This window comes from Nerophis lumbriciformis, linkage group LG34, assembly GCF_033978685.3.
Source record: "Nerophis lumbriciformis linkage group LG34, RoL_Nlum_v2.1, whole genome shotgun sequence".
NCBI lineage: Eukaryota > Metazoa > Chordata > Actinopteri > Syngnathiformes > Syngnathidae > Nerophis > Nerophis lumbriciformis.
In genome coordinates, this window is record NC_084581.2 from 22,321,457 (window position 1) to 22,340,702 (window position 19,246).

A 19,246-nucleotide genomic window follows, 5' to 3' on the forward strand; every position below is an offset into this window, starting at 1 on the left:
TATGTGAGTGAGTGACAGGAAGAAAAGCTGTGGTATGGCGACACATGCTGGTTTTAGACCCTGAATATAACATGGCCTTCTTATTAAGACTTCTTTTTCTTTTATGAATGAACTGTTCCATATTCGGATCAGTACGGTGATTTATTAATTGAAGTGTGTTTTCTAAATTGGCAAGTGAGTTCCCAGACTATATGACTACTGTACGGTATGCACACTCACCTGTTTGTTGCTATTGATCGTAAAGAAGTCCTAAAATGCAGTCGGGAAGCAAGGGAAGATTTAAGCATTCATTAGAGTAAGTCAAGCAGTTGCATTATGGCAGCCCAAAACAACACAACACGGCAAATAGTCAAAAGCTCATTCAGCACTCATGAGGCCGGCGGCCAGGTGTGAGTGGATGTGGGGATGATTACACACTTAATGCTTAATGGTAAACGTGTCTGGTTGATTTTTTACAAATTTGCCAAAAACGCTCATGCACATTGTTATGTCCATTGCTAGAAACAGTGCAATTAGGTGACCTGGCGGAAAGAAATAATTGATGCTTAGTGAATCAAACATGCATGTTCAGTCACGTGTGGCTTTCCATTCAAGTATAGCACATTGTTAATGATGAAGTAAATCAAATGAATGCCCTAAAACCACACTGATGGTAGCATGTGGTGTAAAAAAAAATGGTGCATCAGTACCTGCTGTCTCTGATAGGCTGAAAATGTTTTTTCAATGTCCTCCAGATCCAGGATTTTGAAAACCTTTGCATCATCCACCTCCATCCAAACGGTGCCTTCAAGTTTATTCTGAGTGAAAAAAAATAACATGATTTTCCATGTCACACTTCAAGTCCATCAATCCATCCGTCCATCCATCCATCCATTTTCTACCGCTTATTCCCTTTTGGGGTCGCGGGGGGCGCTGGAGACTATCTCAGCTGCAATCGGGCGGAAGGCGGTGTACACCCTGGACAAGTCGCCACCTCATCGCAGGGCCAACACAGATAGACAGACAACATTCACACTCACATTCACACACTAGGGCCAATTTAGTGTTGCCAATCAACTTATTCCCAGGTGCATGTCTTTGGAAGTGGGAGGAAGCCGGAGGGAACCCACGCAGTCACGGGGAGAACATGCAAACTCCACACAGAAAGATCCCGAGCCCGGGATTGAACCCAAGACTACTCAGGACCTTCGTATTGTGAGGCAGACGCACTAACCCCTCTGCCACCGTGCCACACTTCAAGTCAAAATGGTGAAAAAGGACCTATAGAGCAGTGGTTCTTAACCTTGTTGGAGGTACCGAACCCCACCAGTTTCATATGCGCATTCACCGAACCCTTCTTTAGTGAAAAATAAAATGTTGGTTTTTTTCAAATTCAAGACAAAGTTATATGTTTTTGGTAACAATTTAGTATGGGGAACATATTCTAAGTAACAAAGACTTCATTTAGATTTATTTGGTTAGGGTTAGGGCCAGAGTTAGAGGGTTAGGGCTATAATAAGGCCATGCCGAATAAGGCATTAATAAGTACTTAATAATGACTAGTTAAGAGCCAATATGTTACTAATTTGCATGTTAATAAGCAACTAATTAATGGTGAATATGTTCCCCATACGATAGTGTTACCATGTTTTTTTACTGGTGCACAAAATGAACCGTGCATGAACATTACCTTGTTCAAACAACAAAACCAACACAGAGCATAAACTCACAACAAATTGCACACCTGCATATCAGTCTGACTTCTGCTGTTGCCGTATCCGTAATACGTCGATAGGGAGAAGTTTTTATTTACACGATGAGTCGGGTGTGTTTTGACCTCCGCCAAACCCCTGAACCCGACTCACCGAACCCCGAGGGTTCGATCGAACCCAGGTTAAGAACCACTGCTATAGAGGGAATTATTTAGACAAGTATATTTCCTCACCTCAGCTAACTTGGACCAATTGAAGGACTTGAGTGGGTTGCACGGCTGCGGAATGTTCTTTCTCTTCATGGAAGGTCCCAGTGGAGCTCCTGGAGGCAGAGGGATGCCTCCCATGGGGGCGCGCCCCAGAGGGGGTGGAGGGCCGCCTGGTGGAGGAGGGGGAGGTGGGGGAGGCATGATGCCACCCGGAGGTGGAGGAGGAGGCGGACACAAGCCAGAGAAGGCAATCGTGTTTGGTACAGGGCCACCGGGGGGTCCTGGGGGCAGAGGGGGTCCGCCTGGGACAACGGCAGCTTGTCTCTGCGAGGAAGAGATTTGATATGTGGTTTGAAACGGATGACAAAACAAGGAAACACATGATGTCAATAGAGATGGGCATAATAATCCATTTGGAATTGGAGTGCACTACTTGGCTGACTCCAGCAGAGGCGCTGTTGATTCAGTCGCAAATAGTTTGCTGTCTAAGCAAGAGAAATGGGACGTCAGCTATGATAAATTGAGCTACATGCAAATGGAAGGCATGGAAGCAGGAGTCCAAAACAATCAGGGAAGAGTCTCCCAACCAATACAATAATGTGATAATTAATCGATCAAGGATCGTGAGCCAAATGGCCATTACGAGACATATCAAATATAAAGTTTGACATACTGTGCTGAGTTCGTGGAGCCGTGCTGTGAGTTCGGCCACGTGCTGCTTGACATTCTTGTGCTCGCTGCTCTCCTTCTCCAGTTTCTCTTTCATCTTGTTGAGTGTCTGCATCATGTCCTCCTTCTCTTGCGTCTTGGCGTCACATTCGCGCTCCTTCTTCTCGAATCTCTGCTGTAGCTCGTGGTGCTCTGTGGCAGGAAGTCATCAGTGGAGAAGAGTTTTATTTGAAAGCTTGTTTGTTTCTATCATGCCCATTAAGAATCATACCATATATGTTCTATATATTCATATACAACACATTGTATTTAACTTTAATAATGACTTGGAGCACATGAAAAAGTAGAAAACCAGCAACAGAACCAATGTTGTAAGAGCAGTGAAAACTGCTGAGCCAGCATTAACACCGCTGATGAATCCATTATAAAGTACAGCTAGTGTCACTTGCATGAGTTCTTGTGTAACCAACCAACCAACAAGTGCATGCAGATCTAAATAAAAAGGATCACTCATCATAATTAAAATACAGTTACTGCCATCTTGTGGGTGTTCAGAAAAAATACATTAGTAAGTTGCCAACTGTTACAGATGTTAATGTTCATGTTTTTGACCACTTGCTTATTACTATGGGAGAATTATTGAATAGAGGTTTGGTTATTCACCTTTTCTCATTTTTTCTGCCTGCTCTTTCCACTGTTTGACTTCATTCTCGTTGACTAACCTGAAGGGGACGACACACAAAATTAGCAAGCTAGGACTCACTCACCTGTCTGCTAAAAAGGAGAATCGTGAGCACTCACATTCGCACTACGTTTTTCACGTTAAAGTTCTCCAGTGGCGTGACATCGGGATCGTGACCTTTGTCATTTTGCAGGACCATCTGCTGGACAATACGGTCGAGCAGCAGCCAGTACTGCACCGTGTTACCGCTCCTCTTGTCTGCAGAGAGAAGAGAAAAATAGGCCATTAGCGTTCATAATAAATGTCAGACATGGTGGCTGTGTCCTTGTAATTTACAGCATGGTGGCATCAATTTTTTTCACATGCTAGCACGACTAAATGTTATTGCGCATGATACCCTTGACAATTTACTGCTGACAGGTGTTCTGTTATTGATGTTTTGAGTGCTAAGTGTCAGATATCACAGAAGAATACTAAAATGTGACCTAAAGCGGAAGGTTAACATAGGATAAGATAAGACAGGACAGACTTTTCACCACAATGGGGAAATTTTGCGATGCAGATTTTCACATACAGTAACAAAAGTAAAACACAATGAAAAATAAAAAAATAAATAATACATAACTCGCACTAATGATTGCACTATGTGTAGATCATTAATAAAACAAAAACACCTTCTTAACACTTGTATGGTACACCAAGAAAAAAAGACATATCACAGTAATCACATAAGTGCATTGTAAAGTATTATGGCTGTGGTTCAAAAAGAACTGCAGTGCAGCTCCTTCCTGCACTGAGGATGTGAAAGTCTAATGGGAGAAAGTATGTCATGATCTCACATGACAGTTATTGCTTTCTTGTATTTTGTATTATTTCCTGTCCAGCGTTCTTATTTTTTTGTTGCACTTCCTGTTTGCCTTCATGCTTCTGGTTTGAGCGTTGGCTACCTCACCTGTCCCTGATTGGCAATCGGGACACACCTGTCCCTGGTTGCCAATCAGGATGCTTAGAGAGGACAGGGCTGGATCATTTTGCTTTGCGCTTTACACGTGTTTGCTGTTTGCACACTTCCCAGCTGCACATTATTGTTTTTTGTGTTTCCCTGATTAAAAAGGTCTTTTTTTTTCCTGCAACTGCCTGACGTCTTTGCATCTCGCAGTCCAGACAAACACCAGAATGTGACAAAGCAACTAATGCAGATGTTTGCTGTCAGGATATTGGACGTACGCCCAACAATCTAATGACTCTAACTTTGAAGAATGAACAAGTGCAGTGAAGCCTGGAATCCTGTAATGCCTTATCACAACATACTTATCTTTTTGGACTGAAACCACAGAGAATTAATGTTGTTTATTTTAAATGGGGCATCGCCACTTCTATGTTTGATAACAGTGCAGTAGCAAACACGTACGTGGCATTAGGAGGCAGTGATGGAGGATGGACATAAAGTGCGGATATGCTTCAGTATGGTTCATCTTCTTGCGGATGAGTTCAAACACTTGGGTGGCACTCTTGGTGTCGATGTGTACCTGCAGCAGAAGGATACAGTCAGCATGTGTTATTTTTACTTGTGTTATAAAAGGAAGGTTTCTCTTGCTCACCGACTCAAAACGTTTGGACAGAGCCAGCTCATCGTCATTGCGCAGCATCTCAAAGTAGTCTAAATGCCTGCGAAAGGGTAAATATGACGACATATTCTATGTGCAGACATTCTCTATTTGGACACTTGCACATCATTGCAGTACTAAGCTCACCTGTCTAACGTGGCGTTTTCATGGGAACGTAGCTTATCGATAACAGGTTGGATTCCCAGCATCAGGAACTCATATCGCAGGTGGATACGGAACTCCAGACTTGTCTGAAAATTAACACAGGAAAAAGAACATTAGAATGACAACACAGCAGTTTTCTAGTGTTAAGGAAAGTGCAGAAACTGCAGTCACCTCTCCTGCGCCTTGACTCAGCACTGCATTAATAAAAGACATAATGGCTGTTTTCAAGTTGACCTCATCTCTGTAGCGCCCTGTACTCCGATCCAGATCATTTATAAGTGTCTGTGAAAGAAGACAAGTCATTACGGTGGTTAAATAGCTTTGAAGTTCTACCATATCTATCACCCTGACACCATCCATAGTTGTACCTGAAAGCGCGTCCTCTCGCAGGCAAAGCGCTGGTAGTGCAGCATGGCCTCCAGGATCTTCTTGTGGCCTCCTGGGACCAGGCAAACAGCACCCATGATCTCAAGCACGGCCACCTTGGTCTTGACATTCTCCGTGGCCAGGCTCTGGGCGATGATATTGATGCTCTCGGTGTGTGAGAGCACGTGGGCGCGGCCCTGAGAGTTGTTCATCAGTGCTTTGATGCAGCCGATTAGAGACGTGTGGATCTGCGATTCGGTGGTCTCGTAGTCCATGTTCTTCAGGAAGTTGAGGATGCATGTCAGGCCGTCCACGTCGATGAAGCGGGTCACAAACCTGAGGAAGAAGGCAAACCAACCACTTAATCACCTCTGTTCAATAATGTGCATAATAATGTGAGGAATCAAGGTGATTTCATTGATGTCCACCTCATCGGTTGCGTCCTTAGAGCCGTCTTCAAGCTCTCTATGGTTTTATTCCTCTCCTCCTCATCTTCCTTCTCCAGAGCGAGAAGAGTCTTTCTCTTTGGAACACAAAGCATAAGCATATACGTTACAATACAAACTGGGGCTTTTCAATAGTTCTCACTGTAGGAACTAAAAAGTATACCCCAGAGCAGCTGTGTCTACAAATGTAGCTTACCACCATCATCACTGTGGAGTGAATAAATACTGAGTTCTCAGTGTAACGCGCTTTGAGTCCCTACAAAAAAATCTAATCTAATCCATTAAAATACATTATATGTCCTTTTAAACATAACTCAAGTTAGTGTACAAAGTTTGAAAAATATTTTTTCTGAATTTTTGTCAAGTTGCTCCCACTTTAAAGAACAGCTTAAAGGGGAAGTGCACTTTTTTTATTTTTTTTTATTTGCCTATCGTTCACAATCATTATAATCCTAAAGATTAATGGGTTAATGGATGTCAGGATTGTAGCCTTCAAAGCCTTCTAAAACAACTTCAAAACCCTCCACCAACAATTTATATACACACTTCAAGCCTATGTATAATGTAGTAACAGACAGGTTCATAACAATATGTAAATTTTTACAATATTTACCATATTTTGATCATTTTAAGCATAGCCGCAACTAATTTATTCAGCACATTTATTTCCATTTCCATAGCAGCGCACTTCTGACTTCCGGCAACAAATGTGTTGTTTTTACTTCTTGTTATCATGGCAGACTTGGTAACAGACAACGAAGACGACTATTTTTGGACAAATATATTCACAACCTTTTGTGAATCCTCCGTATATTCAGCTTCAAAAAGATAAGGATCTTTTTGATGCTGAATATGTGCAGGATGAACTGCTGCTTATAGAAGCAAGTACAAAGAGAGACTAAAACGTTGGCCAAGACAGAAGCCGAGAGAGTGATGTCAGCGTGACTTTGACGCTGTAAATATGGAGCCAAGCTATGTCAACATAAATGGAGAGCTTACCCCAAATCAACTGGAAATGTCCCCGGCCAGCTGGACCAAACGAACAAATGTCCATCGAGTGAGTCACTTTAATATTGATCATGATACACGCAGCACATCCTGCGTGTTATTACAACTACAGTACATGCTCTCTCGACTTAGCTGTGTACAAACAAAATATGAAATGTGGGTGAATACTTCACAGATATTGTAAGATGGTTGTTCATGTTTTTCAGTCAGTAGAGATGTGTCCTATCGCATTGTGTTGTGCATTACAAACTCAAACGCGATTCGAGTGCTGACGTGGAAGCTAGCTTATCTCTCGCCGTAGTAGCTCCAGCTAATATTGTAGCACGCCAATGTGTTAGTACGCTACTAAAAGAGTTCCTCTTTGTTCGCTCTTACAATAACAATGTCGCTACATTGAGGTTATTATACAGGTTATGGAACATAAATTAAGTATTGTTAATGTTTTTTGAATGCATTTTTAAAGTGATTTAGAGGCAGAATTGATTGCTCCCATTAGCTGCATTGCTAGCCACATAGAACAAGCCGATTTTAGAATAAAAAAATAAAAAATGTTGTCTTCTTGTGTCTCATAAGTATTTTGAACATTAGGCAACATTTTTTTTTCAATGTTTATTTATTTTTTGATTTCAATGTTTATTTATATAGCCCTAAATCACAAGTGTCTCAAAGGGCTGCACAAGCCACAACGACATCCTCGGTACAAAGCCCACATAAGGGCAAGGAAAAACTCACCCCAGTGGGACGTCGATGTGAATGACTATGAGAAACCTTGGAGAGGACCGCATATGTGGGTAACCCCCCCCCCTCTAGGGGAGACCGAATGCAATGGATGTCGAGTGGGTTTTAAAAGTGCAGTTCCCCTTAAAATAAAGCCTAAACAAGATTATTATTACCATCCCTGATCCAAATGTGATTTTTTTATTTATTTTTTTAAATGACATCATCTTTAAAAAAAAGTCAGGAAAACCTCTTGGACAAGGTGGAGGAATACCCAATGCACACGTACTGTATGAAACCTCAGAGGAGGGTTTCCGCCCAACTGTAATGAGCTATTTTACAACCAGTGATGAAAATAAAAAAAGTTCATGTTATGATGACTTACAGCTGCCATCGAATTAAGTTGATCGATGTAGTACTCTGGCCAGCTAGTTGCACTTTTGTTCTCTTCTTGCTCCTGAAAACAGAAACGAAAGACAGTGTGTGTAAGGCATTTAGGAGACCACATAGACAAGTTTGCAACATAAGGTTGCCGCATGGCCAAAATCTGAGAAGTCTGGTGACACAGTTCTCTGAGAAGTTAGCGTTGCACAGCTGGAAGCACAGCTGCTTCAGAAAATCAGCAAAGATTAGGAAATGAACGTGGATTGAGGACAAGGCTTCCTGCTGATATACTTGCTTTAAACCTTCAAAGCACCTTAGTGGACCGAACGTGTTATATTCTGATTATTTAATCATTTTGATTCGTAATGTAATGTAAACATTTTTATTTTTTTTAATATATTTTTTTGTATTATAATAGAATTTGGTCTTCTTGACTACCATTATAGACACGTATTTTTAATTTGACCGTTTTGTGACCAAAGGGTAAATAGTTTTTTGGGAATAAACTCATTAACCCCACATAATAATGCAAAAATAATCAATTGGTTTCTAAGTCAAGGCTTTAATGACCTCATCACAAATACATATTCCAATTTGCAACTATTTTCGGAAAATATTCCATGTTTTTCTCATTGAAAAAACAAGGGTTCTTTTGTCAACATAGGCATAAAAACATTTTTTTTTTTTTATGTGAAGTCGTGGTGAGTGAAGTTTTTTAGAACACTTTTATTACACTTTTATGAGAGACCGTTTTGGGACCTAAGGCTAACAAGTGTAACTTAATTTGTGAACATCTGCATTACTAGTGGAAAAAATAAAACATAGATTGAGTGATTTAGCTCTCTCTGTAAAGGAGACTTGGCATGCACATAAAAGGCCCCTGGCTTGCGATCCTACTTCATGCACCATTAAGCGCAATCCAAGCTGTGAGCCTCACACACTAATTGCGCGTCAGTTCATAAAGCGTTCCTGCTGAGACCCTGCCTAGCTGCTCCCACAGAAAGAACAGATTTTTTTTGGCTGGTCTGCTTGGAGGAAGTGACAGCGAGGGAGGTGTTCTGACCCAGGCCCTGCGTCCAACTTGCCGCCAGTGCCAAGGCCGAGCGGGGTGGGAGCTGGAAGAGTCCATTAATGGAACAGATGCAGAGGTGGGAACACTTCCTTTAGCAACATGAGGAGTTCATGTTTCATTGGAGAGGTCAAACCTTAAGCACAGTGATGTTTTCTGCACTTAAGCTCATGGAGAGGGAGCCAAGTGGGAAGTGTATTCCGGTATAATTTACTTTTGGAGATGCATTAGCAAGCAGAAACAAAGTCAGTTAGTTAGGGGTGGCCTCTGTCCGTTCACAAGTACGTCTTTATGAACAGTACATGGGTCTGCTACACAGGAACCATACATATCTCTGACAGCTTCCAGTCTTCTGGGAAGACTTGTACACGTTTTGGGCATACTGTATGTTTTACAGTGCCACTTTTCCACTGCACAGTGCTGGCTTCTCTTTAGTAGCTTTGGATGTACTTCATGGGAAACCACGCTGCATTGGACACATCAGACGAACGGGGCTGGTAAAGAACAACAATGGAGGTGGTCACCTGTATTTACTCATCAGCATGTTGGCCACAGCAAGAAGACATGTTTTTTTAAATCTGATTTTAAATGTAAAAAAAACGAAGGAGATGGTGTCACAGCACATGCGCAATCCCGCATATCATATGCTGCAAGCGCAGCCGGCAGCTCCACTGGAAGCGCACCGGGACACGCCCCTGCTCGCTCTTCCCGCATCGCGGCCACGCGCCTGCACGGCTGCAAGCAATCTGGCATAAAGACCAGCGTACTCGAAGATCCAGTGCCTGTAAGCATCCCGTCTCTGGCTTCCCTACGCGTACCTGCTCTCTCTGCGCTTTCCCCGTGCCTGTGTCTTATGTCCTCTGTGTTCCCCGCAGTGTTCCCTCTGTTTCCCGTGATCGAGCTGTGTGTCTCGACTTCCCACTGGATTCTGGACTGCCCCCCTCGATCCTCGACCCCTGCTTGGACACGGACCTCTCTCCAGCCCCCGATCTCTCGCTTGCCCACGGACTGTCTTCTCGCCTTGCCCCTCTGGTCTGACGAAGGATTCATCCAACACGCACTTACAACAAACTCTGGTAACATTTACATTGTTAATTCTACACATCGTCTTGCACCATTCACGTATACGTATACACACCCCAACACATCATCATCTTCAGTTTCAATAAATCCAGCCGTTGTGTCGTCTCCTTCCCCCGTCATACGTAACAGATGGTTTTTGATTCCAAATCTGTGACGGATCACAGCCCGATCATTATCCATGGGGAAAGAGTGGAGCAGGTGTCCTCCTATAAGTACTTGGGTATTTGTTTTGATTCCCAGTTAACTTGGGCCAACCAAGTTGACTCTGTTTGCTCCCGTATTAACCAGCGCCTACACTTTCTAAGGAGGCACAGGGTCACGGTGTGGCAAGCAACATCATGATGTCGTTTTATAAGGCAAACATTGAATCTGTCATCCGTTATGGCATCTCCACATGGTTTAGAAATCTGTCTGTCAAACTCAAAACCCAACTTCAAGCCCCCTTGTTCCCCTCAAGAAATATTCGACAAGATCATGAATCACCCGTGACCCACACCACATACTTCATAGTGAAACTGTGTTGATGCCAAATTGTCAATGGTACAGAACAGCAACATACAAACTCAACAGGTATAGGTTTTCCTTTGTCCCACTGGCAATCAAAGCGCTTAACAACAGAAAACTACTGTAATAACCGGATGCAATAATAAGGAGTGCAATATTGGGATAGTGCAATACAGGAGGTGTGCAACACGGGAGGAGTGTAATGTGTGATCTCATAACTAACTAATATACCTGCACACTGTTCACTGTCGTCACTGTATTGTCGGATGAACTGTATGTATGTATGTATGTATGTATGTAAGTAAAACGCTGTGTCTTGATGTCCAAGACAGATTTCTCCTCGGATACAATAAAGTTAATCATTATTATTATTATCCGGGAGGTGACTGAGGCCAACAAGAAAAGAATGATGAGGAGCGTAGTAGTGTAGCAGCAGGGTAATGTAACGTTAGCATGTGAGTTTATTCTTGTCGTTTGTAGCCACGTATCCTCTTGTTGGACAAATTGGAGACTAACAGTGGTTCACAGAACAAGAAACCGTACCTCATAATACCTGCTTTTGTAAAAGGAAAAGCCCCACTAGCAAGTAGAACCGAGCTGATTAGGTACCGTGCAGTGCAGTGTAGTTTCTCCCAAAGTTTTTTGATAATGTTCTTCCAAAACAAACTCTTTTACTCATTCCTTTAAAGACGTTCCTTTGTGTGTTGCTTCAAAGAACAGAAAAAAATGGCCTTTTATGTCTGTCTCATCCCTTCACGCTTCATCCCTCCATCTGATAAGCCTACACCTGTGCAAGCGAATCCTTCCTGTTTGCCCTGGACCGCCCGGGTATTTCTTTTTCCTCCCTTTTCATTGCACACTTTGAGTTCCAGTGATGCATTTATCTGTTTGGATGCGGGCCAAGGTCCTGCTGCCGACTCAGCTTTATCGATGTTATTGTGTCACCACTCACTAAACCCCAAATAACAGGTCGATACCCCACTATTATACCAGCACAGGGTTTCGCCACGTTTTTGTTGGAGCTTGATTTCCAAAATGTTATATGGAGCTATTTTTGGCTGCAGTATTCGTTATAATGAGGCCGCTACTGGGGCGCGGGAGAAACGGCAGCATACTTTTTCCATGAGCTGATGGCTGAGATGAGACACTACGAGATAACAGACCACACACCGAAGACCTAGCAAATTAGAAATGGTTGTATGACTACTATATAAGGGTTTGTTTAAGGCGCTGACAATGAAAGAAGGTGAGCCATCAGAAGCCATGAAAACATTTAACATTGGGGAACCACAAGTGAGGAAACAGTCTTTGTTTGCTCAATGCTAGGTGACATACAATTTTAATACTCCTAAATGGGTGATTCAGGATGCGTCATTCAGCAAAAATTAGCTATAAAGGCATCAACACAACTCAGCTGACAAAGAGAAATTAAGAATGACATCAACATATCTCATCTCCTTTTTTCCAACACACAAACTTAGCTAGCCGTAGGCGAGGTTCCAAGACGGCGTCTGACTAACATACCTTACGAGTGTAACATCAATGACCGTATGGAGGTGCGCTCACGGCGATGTGTGACTAGCCGCAGGATCTCAAGTGAAGCCTGAGAAAATAGGCGTGATGAGGTCGCAGTGATGTCAGCGTGATCTCTAATTTAAAACAGGCCGGGTATTTAATAAAAAAACTACCAGGATACATGATGGGAAAGTAAGAGGCTAGTGTTTTTACAGCTTGACCCATTCTCTGGAGGGAAACGTCAGGATGTCTCGTCTCTCGCTTTACTGCCAGATCAGCGTTTTTATCACCAAAGTTGTAAAGAATTGACAAAAACTACCGGTGAAGTTTGACTCAACCTTAGTGTGCCCCAACTTAAGAGTGTTTTGAGATAAGAGCTGTCTCGTGGCTAATTGCTATGCTCTAAGTTACAAGCAAAAGTTTGAGTTACAAGCATCCCCGCCATTAGTTGGTATAGCAAATGTCACAGTGAACCCTGTAAGATCTGCCCGAAACATCTGGCCTTACTCAGTAACATTACCTTATAGCTAGAGATTGACATTACTTTGTTGTCCAACCATGGGAAGAAGAAAGTGAGTGTTGAGAACAGTGCTATGAAGCTGATAATATTTATTGAATTAAAAAAATATATTTTAAAAAACATGACTAAGCATTAATTAAAGCAATGCTTCAATGTAATTTACCAAATGCAATTATCAGGTTTCCTTTGCAGTGGTGTAGAACTGCACTGCACCATACTGAGAGGTTTTTCTAATATTGCATCCCTCTGATTGTGCATGACCGCGTCGAGACAGGATATCCTACATATGCACACCGACAGCCTTGACAAACACTGTCGTGTATAAAAAGGAAGAGTGCAGGCGGCTGTGTTTTTCTACATGTGAGGAGTGAAAGGGAAAGCACATGGAAACCATATAATTGCTTAAACATGACAGTAAATGTTTGCTCTGTTTTAAGTGTTAATAGCTGTAGGCAAATGATGTCACACTTTTTAAACATCTACAGTACATAATCCTGTGAGTGTTTATAAAAAATAAAAATACCTGTACTCCATGATACGGGAGTGGTGTAATTCCCACTGTGGGGGGAATGTTTGAAATGTTATGAGATATGTACTGTATGTGGTTTTGGTATTATCGATAAAAGCTGACGGACGGTGTAAACACCAGGGAGCTTGCCTGAGAATCTCTGCTCCTCATCACAGAAGCTGATATAGGAATGTTGCTGATAAAAACTGAAAACAAAACAAAAAACAACAAAGAGAATGTTTTCCCCCTCTTTAAATTCATGCATGTTCTATCTGCCACTGACATGTGCCTTTCAAACAGCTAAAATTACCAATATAAACCGTATTTTTCAGACTATAAGGCGCACTAAAAATCCTTTCATTTTCTCAAAATTCGACAGTGCGCCTAATATATGGAATAATTCTGGTTGTGCTTACAGATTTCAAAGCAATTTTATTTGGTGAAATGATAAGTGTGACCAGTAGATGGTAGTCACACATAAGAGATACGTGTAGACTGCAATATGAAGCCAGTAAACAACGCCAAAACGTTAAATGTTCCAATGAGAATATATAATATGGTGCTCAAAAATCTGTCAAAATGTTTTAGTACAACTTTAGTAAGCTATGAAGCCGCACCGCTTGATGTATTGTTGGAGCACTACGGATACCGTAGTCAGATGTCCTGTATTACAAAGGTGTGTGTATAAGGACCGCAAAAAGGCACCTATTTGCTGACATATAATCTATTTTTGCAATATTATTCAAAACCAACCTTCTGGTACCTGCTGATCTGTATTTGGGATCTGCATAAGTCCTGAAAATTTGCGCACATCCGCCATTGTAGTCTGTGTCAACACTGTAGTCACTAAACTTATTTTTCTCTATCTTTGTGTTATGGAGCATTCATCCTCTGCTGTTGCCATTTCTAATATAACGTAGCATAAAGTTCTAACTTATATGTGTCAGTAGACTCACAATGGAAACGCTAAAAACTACTGGTGTAGTGGGTTTACATAATTCACCCACGGAACTTTAGTTAATAGAGAGTTCTGGTCAAACGGTTTGTCACAGGACACATTTCCAGCATTGTTGTTGCACTAGTGAGCCACGGATGAGGAGATGCTGCTCCGTTATTGATTTAAGTCAAGTCTGAGTTTCACTAAAACAGTTGGCTCCATCTTTTGACACTTCTTCCACTCCCGTCCTTGCACGCTACACCGCTACAACAAAGATGACGGGGAGAAGACAATGTCGAAGGTGAGCCACGTAAATAAATAAGACCAACCACTAAACGGTCCATCCTGAAGTGACGGTCAGAAAGTGACTTGAAGATGATCTGTAAAACATAATCTATGCAACATTTTCATCATAATGTGACCCCTTTAATGCGCCTTATAATCGGGTGCGCCTTTTGTATGAAAATAGACCTGAATAGACTCGCTCATCGGCAGTGCGCCTTATAACCCGGTGCGCCCTATAGTCCAGAAAATACGGTAATAAATACAAAGCATAGCTCTTTAATATTTCCTACATTTGAGTGCTTTTGTTAAAAGACAAGTCAAGCAAAAATAAATCAATATTCCATAAGTCCAGATACCACACTCAATCGAGGAATGCTGCAAAGATGGGTAGCAAAGTTTATTTGATCTACCTTTTAGGAAACCACTTAGAGAAAAAGCCTTTGGATGGCTCAGCTCGGAAGCTGCATGCGGCATCGAGCGCACCAGGAAGGAGACACGCAAACAAAAACAATGGAGAAGAGTTTGGCTGCTGCCCTTAATATGACACAAACTTCCTCCATAAGGTCACTGAGGGCGGCAAAGAAACATGTACCGCAGCAAAGTGTAGACATTGGAATATATTACTGCAGCGTCAAGAGTTTTTGTCATTTCTTGATCCTTGAATATTGTGGCGATGACAAATCTGCGCCACCAAAATGTGACCAGACGTGGTTTGACTCAGCTTGGCACATTTGGAACCCATGCAGTAACTTAAAAATAGTGCCAGTTTTTGCCAAAGAAGAGTGGCCATGTAGTGGGAAAAGAACATACAGTATGTAACGGACAGAAATGTACCTTCTTTTTGCTGCAGTAGATCTGCCATTTTTTCTCGGCCGGCAGGGCAAACATGGCTTCCCGGTGCTTCTCTGTGAGGTCCAGCTCGTCCTGCAAAAAAGAAAAATATAAGCTGGGTCTAAAACTTTGAGGAGGCTGTAAGAGAAAGGACACATTGTTGTAATCAAGAAGTATTTCCCTCGATGTCTGCAAGACATCAGTACAAGTTGCTACGGCCCGGGTCTTCCATTAAACATAACAATGCCATTTGATGACCTCATCCTTCATTGGTAATATCTTAATTCAGCTATAATGTAGTCATTATGTTGTGGTGTTACAATGGGCTTTGGTTTTAACATAGTTGGAACACTGAATTGGATTATTCAATAGTAGAGAGAAAGAAAAAAATCCATCAGTTTTTGCCTTCAAACAAAAGGCATATGACCGCAACCAACGCGTTCCTGTGTCAGTTTGTGCTTCATAATGTGTGTGGGATGGCACCGGGTGCTCAAACCAGCCTGTGGACACGTGAGTAGTGAACGAGAGATACGAGGCGTTGGCCTGTCTGACATGTGCGAACAAACATCTGGAGACAACATGCGTCCCGATACATAACATATTTCACAGAGGCGCACGCAAGGCTTGCGGCTGAGCTTGTGTTTATATTCTGCAAAGAGTTTGGAGAATGTCTGAATGCAAGTATGACAGAATAGCTTGAGGGGGGGGCTTGTGAGCCTCTTAATATTCTGCTCTCGAACCACTGAGGGCACAACACAACCACACGAGTATGTTTTGTTTGACGAGCGTTCAGATTCGTACTCCAACGCAGCACACCCTCGCTGCATGATTGCTCATGCACAAGCGCCCTACCCAAATATGCTTTACAATCAAAATGAGTGCTACTCCTGCTAGGTATTCATAATAACTTCGACTTTGCATGTCAAAAATAAATATGACTAGAAAAAAGATGCAATTAAAATGATTTAGACTAACAGTAGATGTGTCAGTTATTACAACCACAACTTCTGCATATCTAAAATGAAAAATGAAAAACTAAGCCAAGAAACACACGATAAACTCGCTCATAGAAAAACTAAATATAAGAAGCACATGATAGACTTGCTCACACACAAGCACACTAGATGTGTCATATAAATCAGTGGTCCCCAACCCCCGGACCGCTCCGTGACACATTTGCTACTGGGCCACAGAGAAATATTAAATCATTTATAAATGACTGCTATTTCTCTGAGTTAACTTTCGCCTGTCCCACTCGACACACCAATAAGCTTGTTTATAGATGTACAATAAAACTTCTCAAAGGAAGTTGCTATTTGTTATATTTGTTATAACTTTGTGACATGATACAATGCACATTAATGAACATATAAAATATTAATGTGACAGATTGTAGCCAAAGGCTGATTTCCATCTGCAGTCCCCAGCAGGTTGATGGTCACCTGCTGGGGATCTCATTACAAAGAAACAAGCCCAGGGCTCCCACTAATTCAGCGTTATCGTGAGTTGTATTTTTCATGCACTTATTTTTGCTGCATTTATCTGGCACATGTGGAAAGCCGTTCCCTGAAAATAATGCCTACATTAAACTGGTCCGTGGTGCAAAAAAGGTTGGGGACCACTGATATAAATAATGGGATTGTTTCTTTTACCATTAAAACATATACATTAAAGTTCCAATGATTGTCACACACACACTAGGTGTGATGAAATGTGTCCTCTGCATTTGACCCATCCCCATGTTCACGCCCTGGGAGGTGAGGGGAGCAGTGAGCAGCAGCGTGCGCCGCGCTCGGGAATCATTTGGTGATTTAACCCCCAATTCCAACCCTTGATGCTGAGTGCCAAGCAGGGAGGCAATGGGTACCATTTTTGTAGTCTTTGGTATGACTCGGCCGGAGTTTGACCTCACAACTTCCCAGTCTCAGGGCGGACACTCTAACCACAATAAATGACTACAAATCATGCATTAGGTTGAATGAAGCCCACTATCCTCTTGTCATACAAACACGTTGGATGTAGAGTCAGATAATTTCATTTTTTTCACAAATCAGACATGTTTCCATAGACACTCACGCATGAGCACGCCATGTAATTCTTTCGTTCCTCACAAAAGCTACTAATGATAACAGTATAAGAGAAATAAACATGGAGCCCTGCTAACATGGAAGACACCTTAATAATAACCTAGTTTAAATATATTTATTTTGATGTAATGAACAGGTTGTTTTTTAAAAAAAATTGAGAAATATTCTTGAGAACTATAATAACTAAGTCATACAAAAAAGCTTTTTTGTTGATTGCAAATTTTAAGAGGCTACTTGACGTGCAGGATGAGGAGAACTTCATGTAAATTTCAACTTCCCTTGCACACTTATCCCCTTTAGACGAGACTCTTTTATTCCCTGCAGCAAAATGGCCTTCGATTAGCCGCACACTCAAGGGCTCGCATGGAGTGAAAGGCAAAAGCACGTGTGTCGTTTCCTTTCTGGTAAACACAGCAACTGAAAGCCTCCTTGTTGTCACACTCAATTATGTACTCATAAAGGGACGTTAGACAAAAACAAGCAATTAGCAGATGGCGGAGGCCTCGACATGAGGAGCTGCTGAATGAGGTCCATTGATGTGCAAAAATGTCATGCTTACATTACTGTGGCAACCAACAATGGCAGCGAAAAAGGGGAGCTGGGCAAATTAGAGGAGACAATTGGACAGAGAAAGAATGGCCCCGTTACTCACAAGATGAACTAAAGTAAGAGGAAATGACTGCAGCTGTATTGAAAGTGTGCTAAAGTATTAAGTCTGGACAATGAAGAACACAACAAGGGCAAACTTACCACCAACTCTGAAAACATTCCATCCAGCTCGTCGTACCCTGGCATGGGCAGCGCTGGCTCCATGGCCTGTAGGGCAAAGTCTTCCCGCAGCTTGTAGGTGATCTCCGGGTGGTCGCTGTTGTTGAAGCAGCAGAGGATGAAGGAGAGGCCCCCGCGGCCACCGCTGCCACCATTGCCGCGCTTCCGGGGAGGCATGGCTCTCCTCTGCGGATAAGGCTTAGCCGGCAGGGAGGGTCGTCGGAGGCTCTTTTAGGGGCCTCGTTGCGGCCTCCACCACCACAGAGCTTGGCCTCCGTCAGGGGGTTCTGCACCGGGGAAAGACATTCCAAGTCGATCAGTTCAAGAAGTTTTTTCTTCTGAATTGTTTTATTCGTCATTATCACATTAGAGCTATCACATTTTTACATTTACCTAATTGAGGTAAATATAGGACAACCCTGAATATAAAACAACTCTACCATCTGCATAACAACCCGCGGCGCCTTTTAGGTAACCAACCACGGTTAAGGTAAAGGATATATTTTGGGATTAATCACATGAATGAACTCGTTATTTTTTTTAATATATATTTATACAGTATATACACATATATATAATATATAAACATATACATTTATACGTACGTACACGCATAATGAATGCCAGTTTCACTAATCTTTACTCATTTTATATACAGGTATACATTTATATATAAACTAGGGCTGCAACAACTAATCGATTAAATCGATTAAAATCGATTATAAAAATAGTTGGCGATTAATTTAGTCATCGATTCGTTGGATCTATGCTATGTGCAGAGGCAATTTATTTTTTTATTTTATTTTTATTTTTTTTAAATAAATCTTTATTTATAAACTGCAACATGTAAAAACAGCTGAGAAACAATAATCAAAAATAAGTATGGTGCCAGTATGCTGTTTTTTAAAATAAAATACTGGAAAGGATAGAAATGTAGATCGTCTCTTTTATCCGATTATTAATCGATTAATCGATGTAATAATCGACAGATTAATCGATTATCAAATTAATCGTTAATTGCAGCCCTAATATAAACACGTAATAGATAAAAAGGAGAAGACAATAAAAATATGGATTTTTAATACCAGCCCTTCTTTTCAACAGTGTATTACCAGCCAGGCAATTTCGACATTTGAATTAAGAGATGGCATCTGTAATATCTCGGTGTCTGCAGGCTGGCAGCTTGTCATAGACG

The 19,246-nt window shown here is 41.8% G+C and overlaps 1 protein-coding gene across 3 annotated transcripts in view; it reads right to left on the minus strand.

The window, feature by feature from the left end:
- The window catches only part of LOC133576457 (disheveled-associated activator of morphogenesis 1-like), a 105,438-nt gene that overhangs the window by 16,817 nt on the left and 69,375 nt on the right, over positions 1-19,246 (minus strand). For 2 of the 3 annotated variants that reach the window (XM_061929689.1, XM_061929688.1), the window contains exons 2-16: positions 18,034-18,338; positions 15,200-15,289; positions 7,946-8,017; positions 5,818-5,912; positions 5,392-5,725; positions 5,195-5,305; positions 5,006-5,109; positions 4,853-4,919; positions 4,663-4,780; positions 3,371-3,509; positions 3,233-3,291; positions 2,574-2,761; positions 1,925-2,224; positions 690-797; positions 220-249 (exon numbers count right to left, since the gene is read on the minus strand). In XM_061929689.1, the coding sequence (XP_061785673.1) occupies positions 220-249; positions 690-797; positions 1,925-2,224; positions 2,574-2,761; positions 3,233-3,291; positions 3,371-3,509; positions 4,663-4,780; positions 4,853-4,919; positions 5,006-5,109; positions 5,195-5,305; positions 5,392-5,725; positions 5,818-5,912; positions 7,946-8,017; positions 15,200-15,289; positions 18,034-18,228 (2,010 nt within the window). In that variant the 5' untranslated portion in view covers positions 18,229-18,338. The remainder of the gene's footprint in view (positions 1-219; positions 250-689; positions 798-1,924; positions 2,225-2,573; positions 2,762-3,232; positions 3,292-3,370; positions 3,510-4,662; positions 4,781-4,852; positions 4,920-5,005; positions 5,110-5,194; positions 5,306-5,391; positions 5,726-5,817; positions 5,913-7,945; positions 8,018-15,199; positions 15,290-18,033; positions 18,339-19,246) is intronic. The other variant, XM_072912236.1, reaches the window with a different exon arrangement.